General features: G+C 37.7%; 1 protein-coding gene and 1 pseudogene across 1 annotated transcript; one reads left to right on the top strand and one right to left on the bottom strand.

Annotated features, from left to right (window-relative positions):
- The first annotated feature begins 650 nt into the window (after positions 1 to 650).
- Positions 651 to 17,311, top strand: LOC109065369 (filensin). Its single transcript, XM_042768290.1, is given in 8 exon segments — positions 651 to 1,146; positions 3,191 to 3,249; positions 4,073 to 4,170; positions 7,532 to 7,618; positions 9,155 to 9,268; positions 10,210 to 10,430; positions 10,808 to 10,899; positions 16,272 to 17,311. Coding segments are annotated over 8 exon segments (2,100 nt in total). The 5' UTR covers positions 651 to 757.
- Positions 17,312 to 19,803: 2,492 nt separating this feature from the next.
- The window catches only part of LOC109050932, a 56,964-nt pseudogene continuing 49,109 nt past the window's right edge, over positions 19,804 to 27,658 (bottom strand).

Raw genomic sequence — 27,658 nt, 5'->3', positions numbered from 1 at the left:
CCGAAAGTAAGATTTTTGGCACAGAAATACTCTGTCATATGTCCAAATTATTTTTTGAAACTTTGTCCATGCTAAGCATGAGAATGCAACTCTTTAAATGTGTAAACAACTATGAATGCATGAAACAGCTTTGTATCCACAACCTTTTAATGTTAGTACATAGTAGTTAAGGCCACCTAATGTAAAGTGTGACCATACAGATTTCTTGAAAGAAAATCGTTTTTAATAAGAATTATAATCCTATTCCCATGCGCAAAGTGTGATATTCCATGATAGCCACATAAAGAGGTTTATCAGTATAGGTGCATCAGTTGATGTATTTACATGCACTTAACAGTAGTATTGGCAGTGCGTATGCCTTTTCCAGACTGCAGTCGAGAAGTGCTCTGAAACAGCAAGCCCTGCAATTTTTCATTGTCGAACAGAAAGCCGTGGAAGCGCATCATTGTGATCACAGACAGAGCTGCTGATCTGGAAACAAAAGCAGATCTCAAAAGATCATTCAACACAACAAAGCCCTCCAACAATGGTGGCCTTGTGCACGGGACTCTACTGGAAGAATCCATAGAAGATATCATGTGAAACACCAGGATGAAAAGTTTTTTAGCTATTTGTCCCCCATTGCCCAAATGGGCAGGGTTTAGTCTAGCATGAGACAGCAGAGGTGAGCACCCCAGTTTTCACACATTAAAGGTGCTGAGGGCCACTAAAGCACTAAGCCAAAGATTGCGGAGGTGGAAACCATCACACACGCAGTATGTTCAAGACCAGCTACCGGCATGAGGTGCGCAAGCAGAAGTACGAACACACTGATGTCTTCGAGGAGCCCAGCAGCCCAGAGACGGAATCGACTCCGGCCAGCAGGCCCTCGACAGCAACCGTCCAGGGCTGGGAAAGCCTACAGGAGCTGAACAGCCGCTTTGCGCGTTACATCAACCGGGCGCGCGTGCTGGAGCAGCGCAACGCTGTGTTCCGCAAACAGCTGGAGACTCTTCAGCGCATGGAGGAGGCGCCAGGGCTGGAGGAGGCCTTCAGCGAGCAGATCAGCGTCAACAGACAGCGCATCAGGGAACTGCTGTCGGACCGAGCTAAGCTGGAGAGGGAGCTCAAAGACGCCGAACGCATGCTGGATGAGTACAACAGGAGGTTAGAAAATGGCCTTAACAGAAGTATAGGCTGTGGTTGATTGCTAACGACTTACTACTATAGATTAAAACACAAGAACATTTAATTACATCAGACAATATTCAAGCATGAAAGGGACTGTCTGATGACATGTACATGTAAAGAGGTTTTAATTACTGTATAGGGGAGCCTGTCCTCCAACAAAAAACAACCATATAGGCCATTTGTGCAAGCACCTTATTACGACCTATATTTACGTTTTTAAGTTAATTGCCTAGCGGGTGTAAAAATAATGACATTGTCGTGTTGCGTCTGTCGTCATGAAATGACGTATAACTCTCATTACCAATCAAAATGCGCGTTTATTTAAATGTAATGTGTGGACTTTTTACACCGATCTCACGGTAATTTGTACATATTTTACTAGGTGGCTAATTCGTTTGAATGACCACCCCTAACCCGTCCCCTAAACCTAACCCTCACAGAAATCATGCAAAATCATGATTTATAGATCATATACGTTTTATGAGCATGTGCATTCTGTGGGATCGAACCCATGGTCACATGATTACATATCATCGTATAACGCAATACTCTACCAACTGAGCTACACGAAACGCAAATTATAATGCAAATAAAAGAGTACAAAACATTAATATGAAAACGTCCTGTTGTCTAAATGATGTTTTATTAACAAGGTTCGGGAGGAGCGCGTCAGATAATTAGCCTAACCAACACCAGTGGACCACAATCAAGTAATCAATACCACAGTATGAATACCACTGACTTACTTCTATCCATTAACGGTTTATCAGCATCCCTCCGCCACTCCAACTCCTCACTTCAAGTTCACTTTACAACTAAACGGGGAAGGGGGGGTACTCTAGGTTTGGGCCATTCCCGAGCTCGGAGCCCTTCCCCGGACAGCACGCCAAATATGCATTCCATACCTCAGCTAATAATATGTAAGCGTGAACTAGTGAAAGGGGCACAATTGTAGTATATGCTATGATGGGTCATATTTTCAGGGATTTTGGCAAACGACCTATACGGGCGTATTGGTTGGAGGACAGGTTGGTATAGGGGCCGGTTTACCTGAAATAGATTATACCATTAAACAGACAACAGAAAAAAGCTGTTTAAGTAACGCTGCTGCAAAAATACAGACTGCGTAAAACTGTGAATTTCTAAGATTTGATGCCACTAACCTGGTAAACTTTGGTGAATCCTGTAATTAGTTCTTCCTCAAAGGTGCTCAGTGACACAATGAGAAAGATTCTGTCTTACAGGCATTGAGAAAACTTTCCACATGGACCAATTATACTGAAGTAATGTAAAGTCAGTCAGCCAGAGCACTTAAAATGTATGTGTAATATGCATCAAATGAACAAGAAATACATGGTGGGCTTTAAGTAGCATGTTTACATTTTATAACATATTTTTTCATCATGGGCATTTTTTTTTTTTTTTTGTCTCCCAATTAAGACTTTTCATGTCAGAATTAACAGTTTACGTCTCTTGCATTATAAAATAACAATTCAATGAACACAAGATAAACTCACAATTTAGTTATAATCGGTAGTTAACATCTCACAGTTTTTTTTTTTTTTGTTGTTGTTTTTTCTCAGATTGTGATAAAGTCTGAATTATGAGATAAAAAGTCACAACTACCTTATTTATTTTTTATCCCATGGTGGAAATGTCATAGTTATGGCATCACCATTTTAGTCCTAGAAAAACATTCCCATCATCCAAATATTAGGATCATGGTTAGGATTGAGGTTTGGGATTTACAATATTCCTAACAGCCTATCATTTGTCACTGATTATAGAGTAGTTAATGGTACTAAGAGTTTAGGACACATCAATGACAGTGAATATCAACAGTTGGATCAACTAGAAAAATCTCCTAAACAGGTTTCAAACCTTCTTCATGAAGAACATGTGCATGGGTTTTGATTTGCTGAATGTTGTAGTGCACCCAGGTCACAGATAGAAAGAGCCTTGAAATGAAAACCATGAACACATGATGAACTGTGCTTGAAACACTCTCTGTTGTCTACAGATATAGAAATGAATGTGAATATCAAGAAAAACCTCAACAAACTACAAAACAAACCAATAATTTACAAATAAACTGTTCCTTTTTCTGACCTAAAATTTCTCAGGCAATTATAAAGCAATAATCCACAAGAGATGATGCTTTTCAGTAACATAACCACAGGCCAGGGCTGCTCTTAGGCTCAGCACCTAAGCTCAAACCCTCAGCAGTGCTAAAATCACCATAACACCGACTCAGGTGACTTACCATTCTTTTATAAATGCAACACTACTTGAGGCCTTTTGCACTGTAAGCTACAACTTTTGCATGAAGCCTAAGGCCAGAAACATATGCAAGAACTTGCAAATTTGCTAAGCTTAAATCTATGTGTTGGTACGGTTTGTTTTGTAGCACATCGCATTTTCAGTAAAATCAAAAGAGTTGCTATAGTAGACACCCCTTTTTGATTATTATTTATTTATTTATTTTTTGCTTTCAGGTCAACTACTGTAATGGAAGTATTGTATTAGTGAAACTTATAGCTACCCAGATAATAACATGTTTTATTGGCACAGATATTTAAAGTTAACTCCCTTGAGTTTTGGGGATTTCTAGTATGATCAGAAATGCATGACCACTCATGTTTGACCAAAAGCTTACAAATGTGCTGGCCAAGCATCTGCGTTTGTGTCACATACTGGTTTCTGGTTTAAGATCAGCCCGTCTCTAATGCATTCCCTGGAGTGCTTCAATGCTTTAAAAACCCACTTCTGTTTATCTGCTCAAATGTGCAATGTAACAGAGCTAACAGCAGTCCAAGAAAGGAAAATGCACTGTTCATTTTTCCAGAGAAAGTCTCTCACATAAACATGATTATGAGGATGAGTCCTTTGCTCTTATGGTTGCAGGAAGCCGACACAGTTCTATTGAAAAACCTTGAGTACCAAATCCAGCTGCAGTTCCTGCAAGATGACGTCAACGCCACCAAAGAGAGGCACAAAAAGGCAAGAGGCGACCACAACTCCTATTTGCACTTCTTAAAAGCTCTTCTGCGAAATTGTCAGTTGGCAGCAGAAGTGAAAGACAAACCATGGTAAATCCACTTTTAATGATGTTTTAAAGCGTGTGTGGATTCTTCTTTTATAGGACATCAAATTGAAACTACAGCAATTACACTTTTACAAAAGATCACACCTTGCACAATATGAGGCATCATAAAGTAAAACATGGCCCTGTTTAACTTTTACGCCATGTTTTTGTTCTTATTGCCAACGATTCATCCCAGCAGGTTTTTTTTTTTTTTAAATGCATGCTGTATTTATAAAGTACATAATAATTTTTTAATGTTCAGTTACAAATCTATATTTGATTATCATACAAATAGTTTCTGAAGCATTTTTTTCAGGATTTCAGGAGCACAGAAACTTGTTGGCAACGCTGCCGACCCCTGCACTAGTAACTTGCTTATTAGCATGCATATTACAAGCATATTGCCTGTTTATTAGTAGGCCTACTTACAAAGTGCATATTAATGCTTTATTCTGCATGACCATATTCTACATCCCTTAATTCTACACCATACCTAAACTTAATAACTAACTATTAATAAGCAGCAAATTATGACTTTATTGAGGAAAAAAGCCCTAGTTAATAGTTGGTAGTGAGAAGTGGTCCCCATACTAATGTGGGACCGTTTTTTTTCTAAATGAATATACTCATATTCCCTTATTTTTTTCAAATATTCTCAGAAATATGGTGTAATATGGTTGTTGTTGAGAGGTGTGCTTTTTTTTGCTGAGCTTACATCTGTTCACTCAGAGGACAGAACTGGACCATCTTTTAAATGTGATGTCAGCAGTGTTTTTCTGAGCCGTACAGTGACAGGCTATTGTGTGGTCCTGCATTATGTTTAATCAGCACTGCTGGACATCACATTCAGCATCTGAATGCCAGAAGTTTCTAATCAACATGTACATTATTTCAGAAGCTAGAACAGCAGCCGGAAGCACAAAAACACATCCACACACATTGTCCAACACACAAACATAGACATATGACACAGCAGCCAAAATATTGCTTTTGGCACTTACATTTATAGCAGTGATTGATGTCTTACTGGTATTATTGATGGTGGAACATAGCAGTGCTAATGCTAGTTGGAAGTACAATATATATATATATATAATATATATATATATATATATATATATATATCTATATATATATATATATATATATATTATATATAGTACTTCAGTTTATCTATCAATTGCAATAGTAATGATGTACTGTTAGCCTCTGAGAAAGAGAGGACAGAAAACTGAAGCTGTTCTTCTGCTCATGTGTAGTACATCTCATGAGGCGCTTGAGAACAGATGCTTTTTACGCAGTCATGCATATACCGTGTCTAAAGGCACTGGCTCAGTTAATCATTTGCGGTTTACAGCGTGTGAATTTGACATATATGAAGAAAGAGTAAATGAAATGTGCAAGTGTGTTTGGATGCAACTTTATGTTCCGTTACATGTGCGTCACATCCCTAACAACAAAAACAACTACTTCTGATCTGAACGTTCAAACTAAGATCCATTCCATAATATTCAACTTTAATTGTGCACTCTCAGGAATAAAAGGTACAAAAACTAGGGTGGTACTATTTCAAAAGGTACACCTTTGTTCCTTATTTCCTGCCTATCTTAAAGCAGTGATTCCCAACCCTGTTTCCGGAGGCACAGTGACGCTATGAATCAGGTGAGTTTGATTAACGAGACATGCAAAATGTGTAGTGTTGGGGCTCCACCGCTGCAGGACTGTATTAGTACATTATGACAGGCAGAGCTGAGCAGATTACTTGCACATTGCTGATTCCAAATTACGTGACAAAAATTGTAGTTAGTAACAATCTATTACATTACAGATTTTAGGAAATATACTTTTTGATTAGTTGATTACTTTTGACCTAACTCATTTATCACACTGGTTTAAATAAGATACCATTAATATATTAATATAAAAATACAAAGAGAAAGAAAATGTATTCCATTCATTGTTACCAACAACATTAAATGCATTAAACTTTACATTATTTTGAGGTTTTCCAATCTGGGATTCTTGAAGGAAAATGTCAAATAAAAATAAATCATAAAAAAAAAAAAGTGTGCTAAATAAGATGAAATATTTTATTTGTTTGCATGCCATGTGAACATTAACTAATGACAGAGAACTGTGAACATGCAACTTATTTCCTTAAAGGGAGTAATTCAAGTAAATATATGTTCAGCTGACAAAAAAGTTTGGGAATCCCTGTATTACATGGAAATAAGAAAAACTAATTTGTGCATTTTAATGTGTTTGAACGAAAAAAAAGAAAAAGAAAAAAAGCCTTCCAAAGACACAATGGTTAAATAACCCACTGAGTGATAATGAAATTAAAAATGAATGTGTTCACTGTAGTTGATGCAGTGTTGAAATGTTGAGAAAACACTTCTTAAAATTGAATTTTTGTAAATCCGGTGGTCAAATGCTGTGTGGCCTCTCAAATTTCTGTGTAATTATAGCCAGCTGACTAGTGACTGATCTTTATGTGATTGTCCACAAAACTAGAAGACTTTCTGAATGTAAAAAAGTGGTAGGATATTTTAGAAAGCATCATTAAAAATATGAAAAGAAGAAGTGTCTATTGTGTGAATAATATGTATTCAATAATCAATAAAAAGAAACTTTAGTCTGATTGCGAGTATTTTAAAATGTAAAATAATATAATTACAAGCACTATTTAGAATATGATTGCGTAATCCAGAAGACATGTAATCAGTTACTAACCAGCAGTGATGATAGGGTACCATCCCCGTGTCAGTTTTTGTATCTTTTCTTTTTTTTCTGAGTTTGTACAATAATCAAGCCAAATCTCAGGTTTGTAAACACTGAATATCATCTGGTTTTTCCACCTCAATCTCAATTTCATGTTTTGTTCAAATTAGTGGCTAATTTGCATGAATTAGTACAATTAGTCCCGTGGTTCCTCTGCTTTGTGGTTAACTTGACTTCATATATTAATAAACCGCAGACAATAAAAAACCGCTGAACTAGCATCATTACTTTTCATACTAAACTTCAATTAAAATCCTCAAAGGAAAGAAATCTTAAAATAATCTCAATTACAGTGAAGCAAGGGAAGCATCCTCCTGGTGTGCAGGTCTCCTTAGGGCACAACATTTTAGGGTTTTCTCAATTACAGTGAAGCAAGGGAAGCATCCTCCTGGTGTGCAGGTCTCCTCTGTAATGAAATTGACCTTTCAGCAGTCTCCGGCGCTCGTCACGTCCACCTCCATTGATTTCTGTCTCTTATGTCTGTTTCCTCCACAGAACCTTGCTGAAATCCAGACGTATCTAAACATCCTGCACCAGATCAACCAGACTATTCCCCTCATGGCGAGCGCGTCCGTCTCAGAGGTAGGGTGACCTTGTGGCTCACAGCGCCGCGGGCCCTTGCTGACTCTCTGGGTGTCACATGCAATAAGAATTGTGCGGCGGCGGTGCCAGTGAAATTAGCGCGGCGCTCTGAATGTGCCCTGAGTGATCAGTCTCCCTGAGCGATGACACTCTTTATCTTCCTGTATCGCCGCTCTTGTGCGCTCTAGAGCAGCAGGGCTTCTCACACTCTTCCTCACAGACACACTGTATGAAGCGCATGTATTCACTTTGGTACTGCAGGAACCTAGAGGAAAGATTGTTGCGTTCATGTATGCTTTGCTTCTTGGGTTTTATTAGCAACAATGTACAGCCATCAGAACCATCAGAAGCATGCTAGTAACCAAGCAATTATACGGTCTTGTATTAGTATATATATAAAGAATACAAAGTATGCATGGTGACTTTTTAAAATGGGTTGTCAAGGCCCTGCTATGTGGTTGCTAAGGTGTTTGTCCCTCTTTCATCGTAGTTCACTTTAAATCTATCTTTTTATTTCCCTATTCAAAATTTCCAACTTAAAAGGTAAATATTAACAATTCTAAAAATTATAACAATAAAATACTAAATAATAATAATTCTGAAAGTGATTCCAATTATATAATTTCTCTGTGTGCTTATCATTATAATCCATGGTGTGAGCTGCACTATTCCCTTACAGTTAGAACAATTAAAAAAAAAAAACTAAATTTTATTGTTACCTTTATAGGCTAGTTGTTGTCCTTGCTGTGAACAGGCCTTGATGCTTTAGGTGTTTGTTCAAAATTACTGACACTTAGTAATAGCAAAAATTCTGACATTCAATCTCTACGGTAATGTCTTGTTCAATCTTAGTGTCTATGGTAATTGGTGCTGATGGTGAAAAACTATCAAATTCAATCTTTCAAAGACATTTTCTTTGCTTTTCAATAACATACACAACCAATAAAACCTGTGCTAGCTTTAGACAGAAAATGAAATCTGGATTCTGCAGTGTTATTAGGCTACTTGTGATTTAGCCTATACTTGTATTTTATTATATGTAGAAGCCAGATAAAGCGGAGTCTAAGTTGTTCATTTGGACTGATGAAACGTAGTAACACTTGTACATTATTTTAGTTGGTTGCACAGCAATCACATTGAATAAAAAAAGCTATTTTTAGAAACAGTAAAAAAAAAAAAAGAAAAAGAAAAAATATTTCATACCTTTAAAACTGAATATATTTTAAACAATTGGATGTTTTTTTTTTGTTTGTTTGTTTGTTTGTTTTTTGTCAGCTTTAAAACGTTATTGTTTTGCCTTTTTATTTTTAAACAATACATTGATAACTGAGTCCAAGTCTTGCTTTTGGACGTCTTCTCTTAATAAAGACTCTCGGGCATGTCTGACCTTCAGCCCTTTTAGAAAAGTCATTGCCTGGATTTGAAAGGTGTACAGTGACGTGAGTCAGAGTGAAACACGTTCGACCTTAGTGTGAGGAGATTACAAGCCATCTTTGAACATAACTGCTCAGCAGTCTCACCTGCTCTTCTTGGCAGGATCAGGAGAGGCTGATGGCTCAGAGGCGCGTTCCAGCGCTGCGCAGTCAGCTGGAGGAGTACAAGAGCGCCATCTGCCAGCTCCAGGCGCAGAAACAGCGGCTGCACACAGAGGTGGGAGATCTCTTACACTCAGGCACAGATCACTAACCATACCACCAGTTCAGAATGCTCTGAGCATGACGTGAACCTAACAAAGTGTCACTAGCCTGTGATGTAATAGCCAAAGTGACCAAATTAATGATGGACAGAATTTGTAACCCTGGTTTTCATTTTCACCTCAATCATAGATGAGGTTGAGATCCAACACAGTAGTACTGCATAACCAATGTTTTTACAATGTAACTTTAAGATTAGTTAATATTACTACTAATGGCATAGGCCAAACAATATGCAAGTATTACCCATAGTATACTGAATATAAAAACCCTAAATACAATTATCTCTGTAACAGCTGAAAAAGGTCAGTTTCAATGTTATTGTCCACTATTAGCAATATATATTGTTATATTGTTAAATATACATAATATAGTTTAAACGTTTGTAAGTCAGTACGTTTTTTTTTTCTCTGAGAAATTAATACTTTTATTCAGCAAGGATGCATTATATTGATCAAAAGTGACAGTAAAATCATTTATATGTTGCAAAAGATTTCTATTACAAATAAAATGCTGTTCTTTTGAACTTCCTATTAATCAAAGAATCCTGAGAAAAAAAAATGTATCACAGTTTCCACAATTTGAAGCAGCACAACTGTTTTCCACATTGATAATCATCAGAAATGTTTCTTGAGCAACAAATCAGTATATTAGAATCACATGATACTGACGACTGTAGTAATGATGCTGAATAAATTACTGGAAAAAATTACAGTTTACAATATTACAATAGAAAACACCTGTCTGAAACTGTCATGATATTTCACTGCTTTTACTGTGTTTCTGATTAAATAAATGCATTTGGTGAGCAGAAGAGACTTCTTTCAAACGCAACATCACACAACATCTTACTGATCTGTAATGTATACCTCTAATGTAATGTATCTGTTTTACTAGACCTCTGTGTTGGAACAAACCATCAAGACCACACAAGAGAGCTACGATGAGGAGATCCAGCAGTACAATGAAAAAATCGAGACCCTCAGGAAGGAGATGGAGGAGGCTGAGAGGTCACTGGAGAAGTACACTGATAAGTGTCGACAGCTGGCCATGTACCAGACCTCTCTGGACAACGAGCTTGAGCGCTACAAGAGAATCATCGAGAATGAAGACAACAGGTGAGACAGTGGCACGAGTGTTTAGTCTTCTCCTCCTCATCTGTTATCTGTACACAGTGGCTTTTTTTTTGTGCAAATGCATGCAGATTTTTATTTGGTTTAGGACTCTCGCTGCCACACAGTGGCAGTATAACTACATTATCATCTTACCCAATAAACCCAGCTTAATTTGTTCTTTCTTGACAATTTCTTCTTCATCTACTGTGGTTAAATCATTTACAGATATGTAAGCATAAATATTTTCCAACATCATTCATTAACACACTCAATGTTTAAAAGCTTTTTATATTTATAATATTTGCCATTCTTTCCTCTGGAATCTTTCTCGGGTCTTTAATATGCCTGCTTAATTTGCTTTCTCCCTTTCACTATCACAGATTGAACTAAGCAATAATTGGGACACCCATTACTCTGCTCACAACCAATTATAAATACAGCCATAGTCCTAGCATGACCAGGAAAGGAAAAGGTGAGCGTCTGGGCTGGGGGTGGGCTATTATGTAACATGACTGCATCTTTGTGATAGTCTTAACAGGCAACAAATCAGCAGCGAGCACCTGCTGGCCAGAATGAAGATTTACACCCACTCTGTCTCACTTAGACCCTCTCCAGCTACTTGAATGTAGAAACATAATAAAATTGCATTTAAGATCCATGCATCGGCCCTGTTAACAATGACAAACCTTTATGTCTGCGGTCATGGTACTGTTGATTTAGGTTACACTTTGTCCAGTACATTTGTCTTTTTATGTTGGCTTAAATATATACAGTAAGATAAAATAACAAAAAAGACTGTAACATCACACCGTCCCTAAAAAAAAATAAGTAATTAAACATAAGAATGTAAATAAAGCTGAAATAATTTCTCTGTTTGGTGTTAGTGGATGTTGCGATGTCCCAGAGCTATTTTTAACATTCTAAGAAAAAAAGCCAGTTCATTAAGAAATATTCCATTATATGTTTCTAAAATGTTTCCTTTCTCTAATGAAATTTTTAAAACCAAAAGACGGGGTGTAAATATTGGTGTTGCATTATAGATTTGCCCTATGTCATCAATATCAGTTCAATCCTGTTAGCCCCTTTAAAGGACTAATGTAGCCAGACCTCGTCTGTTGAAATGAGGCAGGCTAAAAATAATAAAAAATTATAGACTTACATGCTATATATTACGGTGGTATGATGGCGTTATTATGGCAATGTTTTAGTGCCATGTAGAAAAAAATCTAAGATTATATGCAATTACAGTTGTAATAATTTCAGAAATTAGTCAAAATTACAAGAATAAATTAGAAATATTCTGAGAATTAAATTGAAATTACGAGAACAAAGTCTAAATATTTTGAGAATAAAGTCAAAATGACAAGAATAAAATTGTAGCAATACAGGAATAAAAGTCGAAATATTTTGAAAATGAAGTGAATGACAAAATTACAAGAATTAAATCATAGCAATTACGAGATTAAAGTTATAATATGTTGTAGCCTATATTGTGCAACCAAATGGCCCAGATTGGGAGCACTGTGAGAAATTTGGGTGGCCTGGTAATTTATTTGAATATATGTGGGATTATTAGTAGAAATCATACCATGTGTCATATACTCGCAGTTTGGAAATAATATTTCTTAAATGCATTCATTATACAGGTCCTTCTCAAAAAATTAGCATATTGTGAAAAAGTTCATTATTTTCCATAATGTAATGATAAAAATTAAACTGATGATTATTATTTTAGATTCATTGCACACCAACTGAAATATTTCAGGTCTTTTATTGTTTTAATACTGATGATTTTGGCATACAGCTCATGAAAACCCAAAATACCTATCTCAAAAAATTAGCATATTTCATCCGACCAAGAAAAGAAAAGTGTTTTTAATACAAAAAAAGTCAACCTTCAAATAATTATGTTCAGTTATGCACTCAATACTTGGTCGGGAATCCTTTTACAGAAATGACTGCTTCAATGCGGCGTGGCATGGAGGCAATCAGCCTGTGGCACTGCTGAGGTGTTATGGAGGCCCAGGATGCTTCGATAGCGGCCTTAAGCTCATCCAGAGTGTTGGGTCTTGCGTCTCTCAACTTTCTCTCTTCACAATATCCCACAGATTCTCTATGGGGTTCAGGTCAGGAGAGTTGGCAGGCCAATTGAGCACAGTAATACCATGGTCAGTAAACCATTTTACCAGTGGTTTTGGCACTGTGAGCAGGTGCCAGGTCGTGCTGAAAAAACGAAAATCTTCATCTCCATAAAGCTTTTCAGCAGATGGAAGCATGAAGTGCTCCAAAATCTCCTGATAGCTAGCTGCATTGACCATGCCCTTGATAAAACACAGTGGACCAACACCAGCAGCTGACATGGCACCACAGACCATCACTGACTGTGGGTACTTGACACTGGACTTCAGGCATTTTGGCATTTCCTTCTCCCCAGTCTTCCTCCAGACTCTGGCACCTTGATTTCCGAATGACATGCAAAATTTGCTTTCATCCGAAAAAAAGTACTTTGGACCACTGAGCAACAGTCCAGTGCTGCTTCTCTGTAGCCCAGGTCAGGCGCTTCTGCCGCTGTTTCTGGTTCAAAAGCACACGCCTGTGCACAGTGGCTCTGGATGTTTCTACTCCAGACTCAGTTCACTGCTTCCGCAGGTCCCCCAAGGTCTGGAATCGGTCCTTCTCCACAATCTTCCTCAGGGTCCGGTCACCTCTTCTCGTTGTGCAGCGTTTTTTGCCACACTTTTTCTTTCTCACAGACTTCCCACTGAGGTGCCTTGATACAGCACTCTGGGAACAGCCTATTCGTTCAGAAATTTCTTTCTGTGTCTTACCCTCTCGCTTGAGGGTGTCAATGATGGCCTTCTGGACAGCAGTCAGGTCGGCAGTCTTACCCCATGATTGCGGTTTTGAGTAATGAACCAGGCTGGGAGTTTTTAAAAGCCTCAGGAATCTTTTGCAGGTGTTTTAGAGTTAATTAGTTGATTCAGATGATTAGGTTAATAGCTCGTTTAGAGAACCTTTTCATGATATGCTAATTTTTTGAGATAGGAATTTTGGATTTTCATGAGCTGTATGCCAAAATCATCAGTATTAAAACAATAAAAGACCTGAAATATTTCAGTTGGTGTGCAATGAATCTAAAAATATATGAAAGTTTAATTTTTATCATTACATTATGGAAAATAATGAACTTTTTCACAATATGCTATATAGATATATTATTCGTGTGTGTGTGTGTGTGTGTGTGTGTGTTTTAACTGAATGTTAAAAACTGTATATATATATAATTTAATGAAATGAATGTCTCATAATCGAAAAGATGATTGAATGTTGATGTGCTTAAACTGGGGGCGATCTGTCACGCCACATTAAAGAGAGTGAAAATCACATTATTGTAAGACATGTTGTTTGTATTTCGCTATAAAACTGACAGAATTTGAAAATCGCTACTTGATTCAGTTTTCAGTCACGTTACTGGCTCGAAGACCTGCCGGGCAAAACATCCATAGAACTGCAGCACAAGCCCTTCAATTTTCTATCTGTTATAATCCAAAAATATTGAGATCACCTCTCAAAAGAATAAAACAAATCTATATAAACAAAATACAGGGTTTGGCCATTAGCAATACATATAAAACATAATTTCAATTAAAAAACAGTGGAACATTCTAAAATGATCATCAATAAGGTTTATACTGAATTTGGCCTTTTGATCTTACTACATTACTACTAAATACAAACCTCATAAAAATAAACTGGCGGTCAGTGGAGTAAAGCCTTGTTTTCCCCCCTCCATGTGGGCATTCCTGTAAGGGTGTGACATCACGTGAAAACTTTAAATTGTTGGTAGGCTGGCGCACTGCAAATAATGAATGCATTCAAAGACGTGATATATGTGACCCTGAACCACAAAATTTTCAAAATTGACATTTATACATCATCTGAAAGTTGAATAAATAAGCTTTGTTTGTTAGTATAGGACAATATTTGGTCGAGATACAACTATCAGAATATCTGGAATCTGAGGGTGCAAAAAAATCTAAATATTGAGAAAATCGCCTTTAAAGTAATCCAAATGAAGTCCCAATCAATACAAATAACCAAAAAAAAATTACTTTTTAATATATTTATGGTAGGAAATTTAGACAATATCTTAATGCAACATGATCTTTACTTAATAACCTAATTTTTGGCATTAAAAAAAAATAAATCTATTATTTTGACCCATACAATGTATTTTTGGCTATTGCTACAACTGTACCCCGGCGACTTAAGACTTAAGAAGTCACATTATTTCCAAGCATACTGCCCCTGCGAGTATATGACACATGTTATGATTTCTGATTAATCCCACATATATTCAAATAAATTGCCAGGCTCCAATTTCTCAGTACTCCCAATCCGGACCATTTTGTATGTGCAATACAGGCTATACTCTCAAAATATTATAACTTTAATCTTGTAATGACTTAATTTTAATTAAGTAATTTTGACTTTATTTTTCAAAATAGTTCAACTTTATTCTCATAATTTGTACTTTTTAATTTTTTTTTAATGTGCCACTAAAACGCCGTTATACTATACTGTATAGACTATCAGTACTTGTTTGCCTGCATATGGTGCAGATAGTCCCTTCTCAGTGAGGTACTTCACCTGATCTTCCATTATAGATGTGAGAGGACTAGTAAAATGAAATCACTTGTGAATCCAAAGGGTCGGTCAAGCTTGGAAAAATGATACTTTTCCTGTATACTGTGGGTACAGTAAATGTAAACACATCTATTTTAAATTTTAATTTAAGTAACTTAAAACATTTAAATGTCTTTTAAAGAGTTTAAGCTGTGAACTTCACAAACTTTTTTTTAAATACGGCATTTAGTAGCTGCTCCTCTGAAGCTCTCATTGCTGCAGTCCTGGAACGTGTAAACACAGATTTATTTCCTGCTGAACCGTTAGGTACAGTAGGTTCCTGGAACACATGTAGAAGTCTGATCTAGAGTGATCTAGAGTTTTGCCTTTGCAAAAGAATTTCCAGTTTAGTGTGGAGTTTACATCTAAGGCCCTGTCCCAAATGGTACTCTAAACCCTTCTGGTCTGCCTATGAGTCCGCACTGTCATGATGTAGTGTTACTTTGACTGTTGGGTAGAAGTCTGGGGTCCACATCAAAGGCGCATAGCAGCTGCAAAGGGGGCACTCACAAGCACACTTCTGTAACCTAAAATGATGAATGGAACACCCTATGGTCTTGTGAACTTAATGGACATGTATTCATGGTGGCCATTGTAAGTTTACAAGACTGCAAGTTCACATAAAGTGTGCCATTTGGGGACAGGGCCCAACCTTCAATGATAGCAGAGTGGGCGGTCAATGGGGGGGGGACGTCTGAGGCTGAGACCACCCCTTTAACTAACAAAAAGCCAGCTCGAGGAAGTGACATCTCACCAATGCATTGCAAGCACATAGTCCTATTGAGCATACTTGTGTGCACTCTGTGCTGCGGTGTTAAATAAACCTATGGAATTATCTACAAATATCTGTGCCAAAAACTGGCTGTCGAAGTTTACATGAATGCCCACTATAGTTGCCCATTTAGGCAGCTGAGAATACAATGCATACTTTTGCGCTGCAAAAAATTGTAGCTACAATTTTTTTTAGTGTATGTTTAATTACAACACAACCATAGTATTTTTTCATTAAAAGTCTTGCATATGTTTTTACGGAAATACTTTCTTTAATTACAACACAACCATAGTATTTTTGCATTGTTCACAGCATTCTGCTTAACAGGCCTGACCCTAAGATTATACCCAAATTTCTTTAAAGCCATGTCTGTATCTGCTTTTTAGATATCACCCAAGTCATCCAAGATATCACCAGTGTAAAACCTCGTCAGAAGTACTTGGTTAAGAAAGTGTCTAAAAAGAAAGAGATCACATCCAAAGGAGCAAGTGGACTTGAGGAGAAGCCAGCAGAAGCATTTGAAGAGGAAGTGAAAGAACAGTTGATGGAGGAGCAGGGGGTGGGAAGTCAAGAGCATGTTCCTCGTGAGGATGTGCCTGATGGCGCCCAGATCAGCAAAGCCTTTGACACGCTCTGTAACATTATACGTGACCGCATGAGGCGGGTAAGGAGACCAGAACCAATCGCTGACTTCTTCACCAAGGGACGCTATGTACTAGTGACAGGTGAGTCTAGCTACCTTGACCCCTGCTTCTTTTCGACTACCCCTTCTGCCAGTCACGTCTATGTCACAATCCAAGATGGCATAATGCCTTATGATCCATACTGGAGAGGTACACCCTCACCCGTCCCAAGCCCCATATCTGGACCAACACCCATAACCCCTTCTACACCTTCAGAACCAGAAACAGGAAAAGATGATGGATATAGGAAGGAGGGTGGAAATGGGGAGAGGGAAAAGGCCAAAAATGGATGGCCTCATCCAAAGGTGAAAGAACCAGAACCGAGCCCCAGTCCACCACCAGACCCTCATGATGACAAAGGCCCCAGACCTCCTCCAGGCCCCAGGCAGCCCTCACCCCAACGTGGCGGCAAAAGCAAGACCTCGGATGATCCCAGCAGCTTTGGAGGCCCTCCACCCATGCCATCGCCCAGTTCCATCCCCCCCGACTCCATGACTTATGAGAAGGTTGAAGTAGTGGAGTCAGTGGAGAAGCTCACACCTGACAAAAGAGTTAAGGGCTATGAAGAGACAACCACGGTGGTGGAGACCATGATCGAGAGGACCAGCAGAAAAAGAAACACACCGATAGATCTTCTTGAAACCACTCAAACATTCCACATGTTCTATCCATTCCTGCCTCGGACCTGCTCCAGTTTTACCTCCTGCCTGCTGCTGACAAGATTCCTAGTGCTGCGCTGTTAACTTCCTGCAGCATTGCACCATTGTCTTTGGCCTTTACTGTCTGAAAACTTGGGAAGCCAAAAATGAAATGCCCCATATTCCCCCCCACACACAAAAGTAAATTTGGTAACTAAGAACCTTGACAGAGAAAACATTAATTGCCAGTTTCAATTGGATTAACAGGCTCTATTTCAAAACCTTAGTGAGCCTTCTAGGGCACCATGCGTACTGAAACTGAACTTCTTGAGTGATTGATTTGGAACATTCTACCTAGAGCTACTTACAAAGTGCACAGGGGAATCTGCACAACAAATGATTTCAAAAGAGTTTGGTGTTACCTTGTTGCTAAGCTAACAAAGTATGCTCAAAATTATAATAATAAAAAACAGGCGCATACAAATGGTAAATTTTCAGTTTTATATGATATATTCTGCATTTTCTTTTGCTTCATCTGCCATCATGGATATATAACTCACTCATTGACTTCCCTCCAAAAAAAACTATAATTGCAGCCCTGCCTTAATTTTTCCACATCCCGGTACGTAGGAGGCAGTGAACAGAAATCTGCCTAGCTTTTGGAACAGCCTTATCATCGGAAGTACACCTATGATGACTTAAAATGCTGCCTAGATAGGCAGTTCCCTAGGTTGTGGAATAGAGCCATACAGCTACCCCAATTTACATGTCCAATATCACCCTATCTCGCCCTTACCCTCAGGTAAAACCAAAGCAAATGTTTAGAGTTTTATTTGCTACTATTTTGTTCAATTTAAGACACCAGCATTGCCCACCACAGTCTTGATGTGTATTAACTGCACCACAAATAAATATCAAAACCAAACAAAATCTCAATTTGTGTTGTCTGTGTGTTGTCATATTACATTATCTGTCACTCTTATTACAATCAGTGCTTGTTTTAGACACAAGTGAAAATTAATGTTTAAAGTTTTTCATCAAAACAAATGAAAAGTTTTTTTTTTTTTTTTTTTTAAAAGTTTTTTTTTTTTTTCCTGAGGGGCACTTATGTTTAAATTGCTCTTTGTGTAGCATTGTGGCTCTGTGGGTAGCACTGTTGCCTCACAGCAAGAAGGCCCCTGGTTTGAGTCTCAGCCAGGGAGGCGTTCTGTGTGTTTCTTGTGTGTTCCCCCGACGTCTGCATGGGTTTCCTCCAGGTTTTCTGGTTTACCCCACAGTCCAAAGACATGCACCATATGTAGGTGTGAGTGAGTGTGTCCTAGCACTGGGATTGCATGAGTTAGTGCATTCTCAGTGCTGGGATGTACCAGGACAGACATCCAATGTAAAATGTGCCAAATTGGTTGTGCAGATTATTCTGCTGTGGTGACCCCTGATGGGAGCAAGCCCAAAGAGAAATGTTTAAAATGATGTTCACTCTCACAAGAGATGAGAGTTCTAAGATGTTTTATTCTAAATGGTGGCTGCCGTGTTGAGATCACATGACCAGCTATATTCTACTCACTCTGGTAACTCGGTAAACCCCCTGATTTAGTCTGTGATAAAGGTATGTCTCCAGTGCCATTGATAACTTTGTATGCCGGAGCATCCACACCATTATAGATGGCAATATAAAGTCCAAGATCACTATTGTATTGATTGATTATAAAGATGACTAAGAGGCAGTAAAAATGACAATGTAGCTTTAAACATATGAAATATGTTAAATTAGAACCTTAAATATCACTGAAGTAAACTATTAAAAACAGACCCTTGTGGTGTTCAGTTAGTTCAACCATTAAGCAAAAATCTCTTTCACTTTTTCTGCATGAGTCAGTTACAAAAAGAAACCATTTTTCATGAAACTGACCTTGCTGGATACAGATTAACCTTTGCATAATCTACTATGCAAGGTCCAAAGCGAAGAGAAAATACTGAAACGTCACATTTAGAATTAAGTAGAGGATTTTGACTTGGGCATAATGCACTTTTTTGAGATGTATTTGTTTATACTATTAAAAAAAAAACAAATGCAAATTAAGATAATCCAGGTTCAACGTCAAGTTGTAAAATGCCTATAAACACTCCTGAAACAACAAATATTGACACAGCAAGTTGCTACACTGGCAACCAAAAACTGTATTCAAAGCTGTAAAATTGCTAGTTGCTAAGCTTCTTGGTAACCGTAAATCAATTTATCATAGCGATTAGTTTCCAAGTTAGACTTTAATTCTAAACCACTGTACCCGACATCAACCAAACCACTGGAGAAATTACTGTCTTAATCAGTCAGGTGCTTTAGCAAACAGCTAAATAGATTTATTATATATAGACAATGCTATGAAATATTCTTTGTTTGGCCATAAGTAGTTGAATCACGCACATTTAATCTCTTCATAAAAAAAAACAAAAAAAACAAAGAAATATCACCGCTCTGTTTGCAAGATACTAAACTTTAAAGGAGAATCACACAAAATGATTTACAGTGACAAACTGTACAGCAGAGGAAATACACATTTGGGGTAAGCAAGAACATAATAACGTATAGATATATTTGGTTTATATACATTTCTGTAAAGGGTAAAAAAGGAACATTGAGAGTAAGATGTACTACTTTCTCAATGGGACATACAGCGGTGCCAAAATACACATTTGGACACTCAAGTCACACTTTATAGTCTGAATGTCACTGCATTTAAAAACAAAATATATACAAAATGATGCTAGATGTTTTCTCAGAACTTACTTTCTGAGGTACTGTTGTAATGACTTTTAACCAGCTGCAGTCCATATGATTTATTGTAGATATATGAACTCAGTATATTTATTTGAAACCTGACAAAGTGTCAGTAATCCGGTCCCTGCTGTTCCTCCCACTCACAAGGTCTCCATCACCTTTTCACCATCACCTGATCACTCACCCACCTGTTTCCTGTCAGTAGAACTATAAGAGATGCTCTCATTGACACACAGCTTACAAAGTATTGTTTGTGTTAGCTACAATTCTAAGTGTTTCCTGGTATCCTTGTCTTTGACTTGCCTAGCCTGTGTTTTTTGACTTTGTGCTGTTTTCTGATGATTTGCTGCCTGCCCTAACCCTCGCCTGTTATCTAGATTACTCTTTTTGCCTTGCCCTTGGACATTGTTGTTTGCTGGTGTTTGACCCTGCCTGTTTTGATTGCGCTCTTTCAAATAAAGCCTGCATTTGGATCTCCAACTCCGTTGCTACGCACGTCTGTTACACAAAGGTCTTTTTGTGGAATGTTTTTGCTTGTAAAGTGTGCTTGTGCTGTCTTTACATTTAAATTTTACATTTACATTTATGCATTTAGCAGACGCTTTTATCCAAAGCGACTTACAGTGCATTCAAGCTATACATTTTGTTTGTGTATTCCCTGGGAATTGAACCCACAACCTTTTGTGCTGCTAACCCAATGCTCTACCACTAAGCCACAGGAACACTGTGTAAAACGCACTCTTTCATTAATGTAAATGCCACTTTCTTTGATATTTGGCACAGTGATGTTCAAACATTTCTAAGTGTGTCTTAAGTGTTGAAATGGTTTTCACGGCCGCTGTATCATTCAGAGAATGCACTTTAATATGAGAGACTCACGTCAAACATTCATCAAATAATCACAAGAAAAGAGAGAAAGCAGAGAGAGAACAGGCAAGTAATATGCTAATACAGAGAGGATATTATCATGCAGATGGCTAGTTATTTTTACTCAAAAGGCTTTTAAGGCTTCTCTCCACAGCTTCATCTAATTCCTCCTCAAGCTCTTCTTTTTTGGACATGGCCAGTTTGGACTGGTAGTCCCGCACCACTTGGTCTATGTAAGGGGCACTTTGTGTTCCATGCAGCATGAGGGTCCACTCTTTCAGCACGCCGCTCTGTGAGGCTTCGCCCTGGAAACCCACCTCCAGCAGCCAGGTTCCTCGAGGGTCCTCGCCCCATGTGTGGGTGGTCATGAAGGGCCATTTGTCGAAGCCCACCTTGGCGTCATCATCCCGGGGTCGGCGGCTCAGTAGGATGGACTTGGTCCCCATTGGTGAAGTCATGTTGACGTTGAGGTCCCCGCGGCGGCTGGCATTGATGGTAATAACGGCCTGCACATGCTCCAGGTAGCGCACAAAGTTGTCTTTGCCCTGGCAGGCATCAGTCGTGATGCTCAGCACCAGTTTGTTGCCCGACTGTATTTTGCTGTGCAAAGAAAGAGAGCAAGAGAATGAGATTTTATAAAACTTGCATTTTAACACTGCAGAAGAGCAAGAGCAAAAGGAAACCACAAACATCTAAATGAGAAAAAGGCCATGTGGAAAAGTTCTGCAGAGGTTTTGTAGGAATCAAACAGAAGTCACTTACAACCGTCTACATTTCAATACTTCTGTGTTATGTATTTATATATATATATATATATATATATATATATATATATATATATATATATATATATATATCAGAATCAGAATCAGAAAGAGCTTTATTGCCAAGTATGCTTGCGCATACAAGGAATTTGTTTTAGTGACATAAGCGGGGATGTACTAGGATGGAGGGGTAACAAATAAACATAAGGATATTGCACATTTTTATTGCATAAGTGGGGAACATTTAACTGTGCATGAGGTAGATTGCCTGGGGGAAGAAACTGTTCTTGTGCCTGACTGTCCTGGTATTTGTGGCTTTGAAGTGCCGGCCAGATGGCAAACGTTCAAAGATGGGGTAACTTGGATGTAACTTGGATATGAGGGATCCAGAGTGATTTTCTGAGCCCTTATATATATATATAAGGGCTCAGAAAATCACTCTGGATCCCTCATATCCAAGTTACATCCAAGTTACATTCACTGAGAGCACTGCACTCTTACTGATAGCTGAAAGCATCAAATCAAAACTAGATCTGTTTATATATATATATATATATATATATATATATAGTTTTGATTTGATGCTTTCATATATATATATATATATAAACAGATCTAGTTTTGATTTGATGCTTTCAGCTATCAGTATATATATATATATAAACAGATCTAGTTTTGATTTGATGCTTTCAGCTATCAGTAAGAGTGCAGTGCTCTCAGTGAAATGTGAAACTGATATATTTCAGAGTCTAAATGGATACTGAATGAGTAAAAACGTGGGTTAGATGTTTGTATCCACTGGGAATTTGTTGCTGAAAGGCTGGTGTAACAAACAGGAATAAGAAGGGTTTAAAATTAAGTGGAAATATGCAAAGTAGACTATTTATATAAAATAATATATAAACAATACAAGACCAACATTTTTAATAGATTGTTTACAATAACACTATGCATTCCCTTGTGAGAAAGAAGTATGTTTAACTGTAATGAATGTGCACCAAAATCTTAAAAGTACATTTTAAAAAGCTGTACTTGCAGATGATGAATGGTACTTAAGTGTCCTTGATGTTTCTTAACACACATTTATTTTTTAAGTACAATTTGTAACAATGCCAAAATAAAAGTTTTACTTCAAAGTACATATTAAATTATGTTTTAATAATTTTTAAAGTACACTTATTTGATATTACATTTAAAATCAATATGATTTAAATGATCTAAATTTCAACTCCAAATTTTAACTCCATTATGCAATAGCTTTTGCTTCATTGCCCTCCTATATTTTTATATTTTTAGAGTATTTTTTGTATATTACAGGTAAAATGTATTTTAATGTAAAATGTAAAAATCTTTCTTTTCTTTTTTTATGCTGCAAATTGGATTGAAACAGAATGTCATTGTATAAACATTTGCAATGACAATAAAGACCTAACCTAACCTAAAATTACAAATGTACAATTGTAAATATACTTATATAATGTAATTTCTATTGAAACTTGTATGTCATGTATTTAAATATATTTTAATTTATCATAAATGCTTGTCAGTACATTCAGCAGTGTATTTTAACCATATTTCAAAGACAACAGATGTAATTGTACTTGTAATTGTAAAAAAAAAATGTACTGAAGTCCTACTTACAGGTCCTTCTCAAAAAATTAGCATATTGTGAAAAAGTTCATTATTTTCCATAATGTAATGATAAAAATTAAACTTTCATATATTTTAGATTCATTGCACACCAACTGAAATATTTCAGGTCTTTTATTGTTTTAATACTGATGATTTTGGCATACAGCTCATGAAAACCCAAAATTCCTATCTCAAAAAAATTAGCATATCATGATAAGGTTCTCTAAACGAGCTATTAACCTAATCATCTGAATCAACTAATTAACTCTAAACACCTGCAAAAGATTCCTGAGGCTTTTAAAAAACTCCCAGCCTGGTTCATTACTCAAAACCGCAATCATGGGTAAGACTGCCGACCTGACTGCTGTCCAGAAGGCCATCATTGACACCCTCAAGCGAGAGGGTAAGACACAGAAAGAAATTTCTGAAGGAATAGGCTGTTCCCAGAGTGCTGTATCAAGGCACCTCAGTGGGAAGTCTGTGGGAAGGAAAAAGTGTGGCAAAAAACGCTGCACAACGAGAAGAGGGTGACCGGACCCTGAGGATGACTGTGGAGAAGGACCGATTCCAGACCTTGGGGGACCTGCGGAAGCAGTGGACTGAGTCTGGAGTAGAAACACCCAGAGCCACCGTGCACAGGCGTGTGCTTTTTGAACCAGAAAACAGCGGCAGAAGCGCCTGACCTGGGCTACAGAGAAGCAGCACTGGACTGTTGCTCAGTGGTCCAAAGTACTTTTTTCGGATGAAAGCAAATTTTGCATGTCATTCAGAAATCAAGGTGCCAGAGTCTGGAGGAAAGACTGGGGAGAAGGAAATGCCAAAATGCCTGAAGTCCAGTGTCAAGTACCCACAGTCAAGTGATGGTCTGGGGTGGGCATGTCAGCTGCTGGTGTTGGTCCACTGTGTTTTATCAAGGGCAGGGTCAATGCAGCTAGCTATCAGGAGATTTTGGAGCACTTCATGCTTCCATCTGCTGAAAAGCTTTATGGAGATGAAGATTTCGTTTTTTCAGCACGACCTGGCACCTGCTCACAGTGCCAAAACCACTGGGTAAATGGTTTACTGACCATGGTATTACTGTGCTCAATTGGCCTGCCAACTCTCCTGACCTGAACCCCATAGAGAATCTGTGGGATATTGTGAAGAGAAAGTTGAGAGACGCAAGACCCAACACTCTGGATGAGCTTAAGGCCGCTATCGAAGCATCCTGGGCCTCCATAACACCTCAGCAGTTCCACAGGCTGATTGCCTCCATGCCACGCCGCATTGAAGCAGTCATTTCTGCAAAAGGATTCCCGACCAAGTATTGAGTGCATAACTGAACATAATTATTTGAAGGTTGACTTTTTTTGTTTTAAAAAACACTTTTCTTTTATTGGTCGGATGAAATATGCTAATTTTTTGAGAGATAGGAATTTTGGGTTTTCATGAGCTGTATGTCAAAATCATCAGTATTAAAACAATAAAAGACCTGAAATATTTCAGTTGGTGTGCAATGAATCTAAGATATATGAAAGTTTAATCAAAATCAACACATAATCTAAAATAATAAAATTTAACACAATATACAAAATAATACATTTTCATTTAAAATTGGGTCAAAATGCTCTCTTATGCTCACCTAATAGCATTTAATATCATGTATACTATAATACATTTTCATTTAACATTAAATAACATACACTTCATATTAAAATATATTCTTCATTATTTCTGTAGTAAATGCTATTTTTTATAGGATGCTAAAATTTACCTATTTTTTTACAAGGGTTAAGATAGTGTGTCAATTAATATTCACACTCATTTTAAAACTTAAATCAGTGCAGATATTTTTTTTTTACTATTAGATGGATGAATCTGTTCCTGGTGACATTTACAGAGTTCACATTAATTCAGTGTCGTTAGCTAATAAACCAGTAAGAATGTGAAGACCTCTCTGACCATAATGTACAGGCATCAGACTCAGACAAATGTGTTCCACTACAATTACAAAAATGTCAAATAAATAATTACCAAAATGAGTATGTGTGCAAGAGCTGGAGCTCTAATGCAAAGCCTGTGTTTATATTTCAGAAATAACCCTGCACTTCTGCCATTCTGAGCTACTGACACTTCAAAACAAGCAGCAAAACTGGGCCACGAAAAAAAAAAAAGAGTTCCTCTATTTTCAATGGCGTACCATCTTGCTGCTAACAATTGCTTTGGCCAGATGATGGGTTTTTCCCCTACATAAGGCTGCTTTGTTGTGGCGCGAGCACAAAGGCCCGCCGCTGCTGACAGCCTGTTTTGTGCTGCTGCGATGATAACAGCACAGGACTTGAGTGAGCGAGTGTAAAGTGGACATAATGGCATTATCAGAGGCAGGTCTCCCAGCCTGGCCCATTACGTGCTCACATTAGTGGGTGTGTTGTGTGCACATCAGTCTTTGAGAGGCCTAGTGTTCCCCAGGAAACTAGTTGATAGAAATATCCAAAGGCCACACAAGAGGACACAAGGTTGTGGATGTGATTGGTGCACGAAGAAAAGAACAACAGTTATTAAAAAAGAGCCATGCAAAACATCGACGAAGAAGAAAATGTAAGACCTGTTGGTTATGTGTTTGCGAAAACCTACTCAGCACATAGATGTCAAAAACTAGTAGTTATACAAGGTAGTTGCGAAATACAAACTCAAAATTGTGACATATAAACCCAGAATTGTGCTCATAATTCAGAAAAAAAAGTCTACACGTTTATATCTCAGTTCTGTCTTTTTTCCGCTGAATTCTGAGTTTATATCTCACAAATTCTGACTTTTTTTTCTTGCAATTCAAAGTCTAAATTGTGAGATAAAAAGTCGCAATTATCTTTTTTACTTTTTTTATCTGTGGAATCTGTGTAAATTGTGAGAACAGAATTCAGTGGAAAAAGACAGAATTGTGAATATATAAAACTCATACAGACTTTTTTTTAAAACTGCAATTCCGTGTTTATCTCACAAATCTGGGTTTATATCTCGCAATTTAGAGTTTATATCTCACAAGTTAACAAACTTATTTATTTTTCGTTCCATGGCCTCCAAAGTAATTGGGTGTCATTTGTAAAACGTAAGAATAATAAATTTCATTCATAAAACCATTGTGAGTTTAATTCATAATTTACATGCAACAATTTACAGACAGAACACTGAACACGGTACAATGAGGTCTATGAAGCTCAGCCAAATTACGAATAAGGTGTGAGTACCAAATCTGGATTAATTTATGAAAACGTAGAGTACCTGAACAACAGTGATCTGATATTATGCAAATGTAATTAACAGCTTTGCTTATAACACATCAGTGAACAGGGAACTCTGAGAAACAAACTGAGCCCTGACCTGAAACAAGGAGGAATGTGAGCTCATGCTTTTGTTTTAATTACTGCTCTGGAACAAAATGTGGGCCACTGTATGTCATTTGCCACCTGTGAATAGCTTGTTTTTTGTTTTGTTTTGTTTTGTTTTTTCTGTTCAGCTTTGAGTCATTTTAGGAGTGCTTGAGTTTGACCAAAGCATATCTCAAAGTTCTGAAAAGTACACAGAAAAGCATTTTTTTTTTTAAATGTTAAACTTTGTTAACTTACAGAGTAAAAAAAAAATATTGTAATGTACTGAAAAGGTACAGAAATGATCATGTATTCTTTTTCACATGATGGTGAGAAAGTATGGCTAAATCCTGTAATGACTCAGACAGTAATAGATTCAGGGAACTCCTGCGAAATCAATTAAACCCTGATTTCTCCTGGCTCCAGTGACACTTGGTGATGTGTTCTGTATTTAGTTGTCCGCGAGTAGGCATTCATTAGTCAGTGTGGATAAACGGGCAAATGCTCTGCCTGCTTCCACTCATTACACTTCACGCTCACATCTTTCCTCTACCACTGCTTGATTGCTGTTCTTAAATTGTGCCTCGCCAGAACTCCTACCAACCCCGTGTCAGGTATGATATGAGGGGTGACACTTTGTCGATGGAGGTTTTGACAAGGGAACCTAAAAAAAAAACAGTGCATGCACACACACACACACACACACACACACACACACACACACACACACACACACACACACACACACACAGTCTCAGTGTAATTGCAGCTGTTGCCATAGCATGCAGTGCCCAGCGGTGAGTGGGAGAGGACTAATTATAGCAGATGTGAAAACGAGTGGCCGAGAGCAGCAGATTGAGTGTGGAGAGTCAGGAGGGCGACACATGTAATATGCCTTCACACAGAGCACAGAGGGGGGGGTCAGAGCGGCCCGGATAACACCACGATCACACACAGGTAATGCATATCAAAACAGAGGGAAAATAATATTTAACACCACAGTTATTTCTGAAATCAAATCTGTCTTAAGTATTATTTTTTTCCTCTGTTTTGATATGCATCACACGTG

The sequence above is a fragment of the Cyprinus carpio genome, chromosome A13, assembly GCF_018340385.1.
Source record: "Cyprinus carpio isolate SPL01 chromosome A13, ASM1834038v1, whole genome shotgun sequence".
Lineage (NCBI taxonomy): Eukaryota > Metazoa > Chordata > Actinopteri > Cypriniformes > Cyprinidae > Cyprinus > Cyprinus carpio.
Note: the sequence above shows the minus strand (reverse complement) of the source record. Positions and strands in the feature narration are given on the sequence as shown.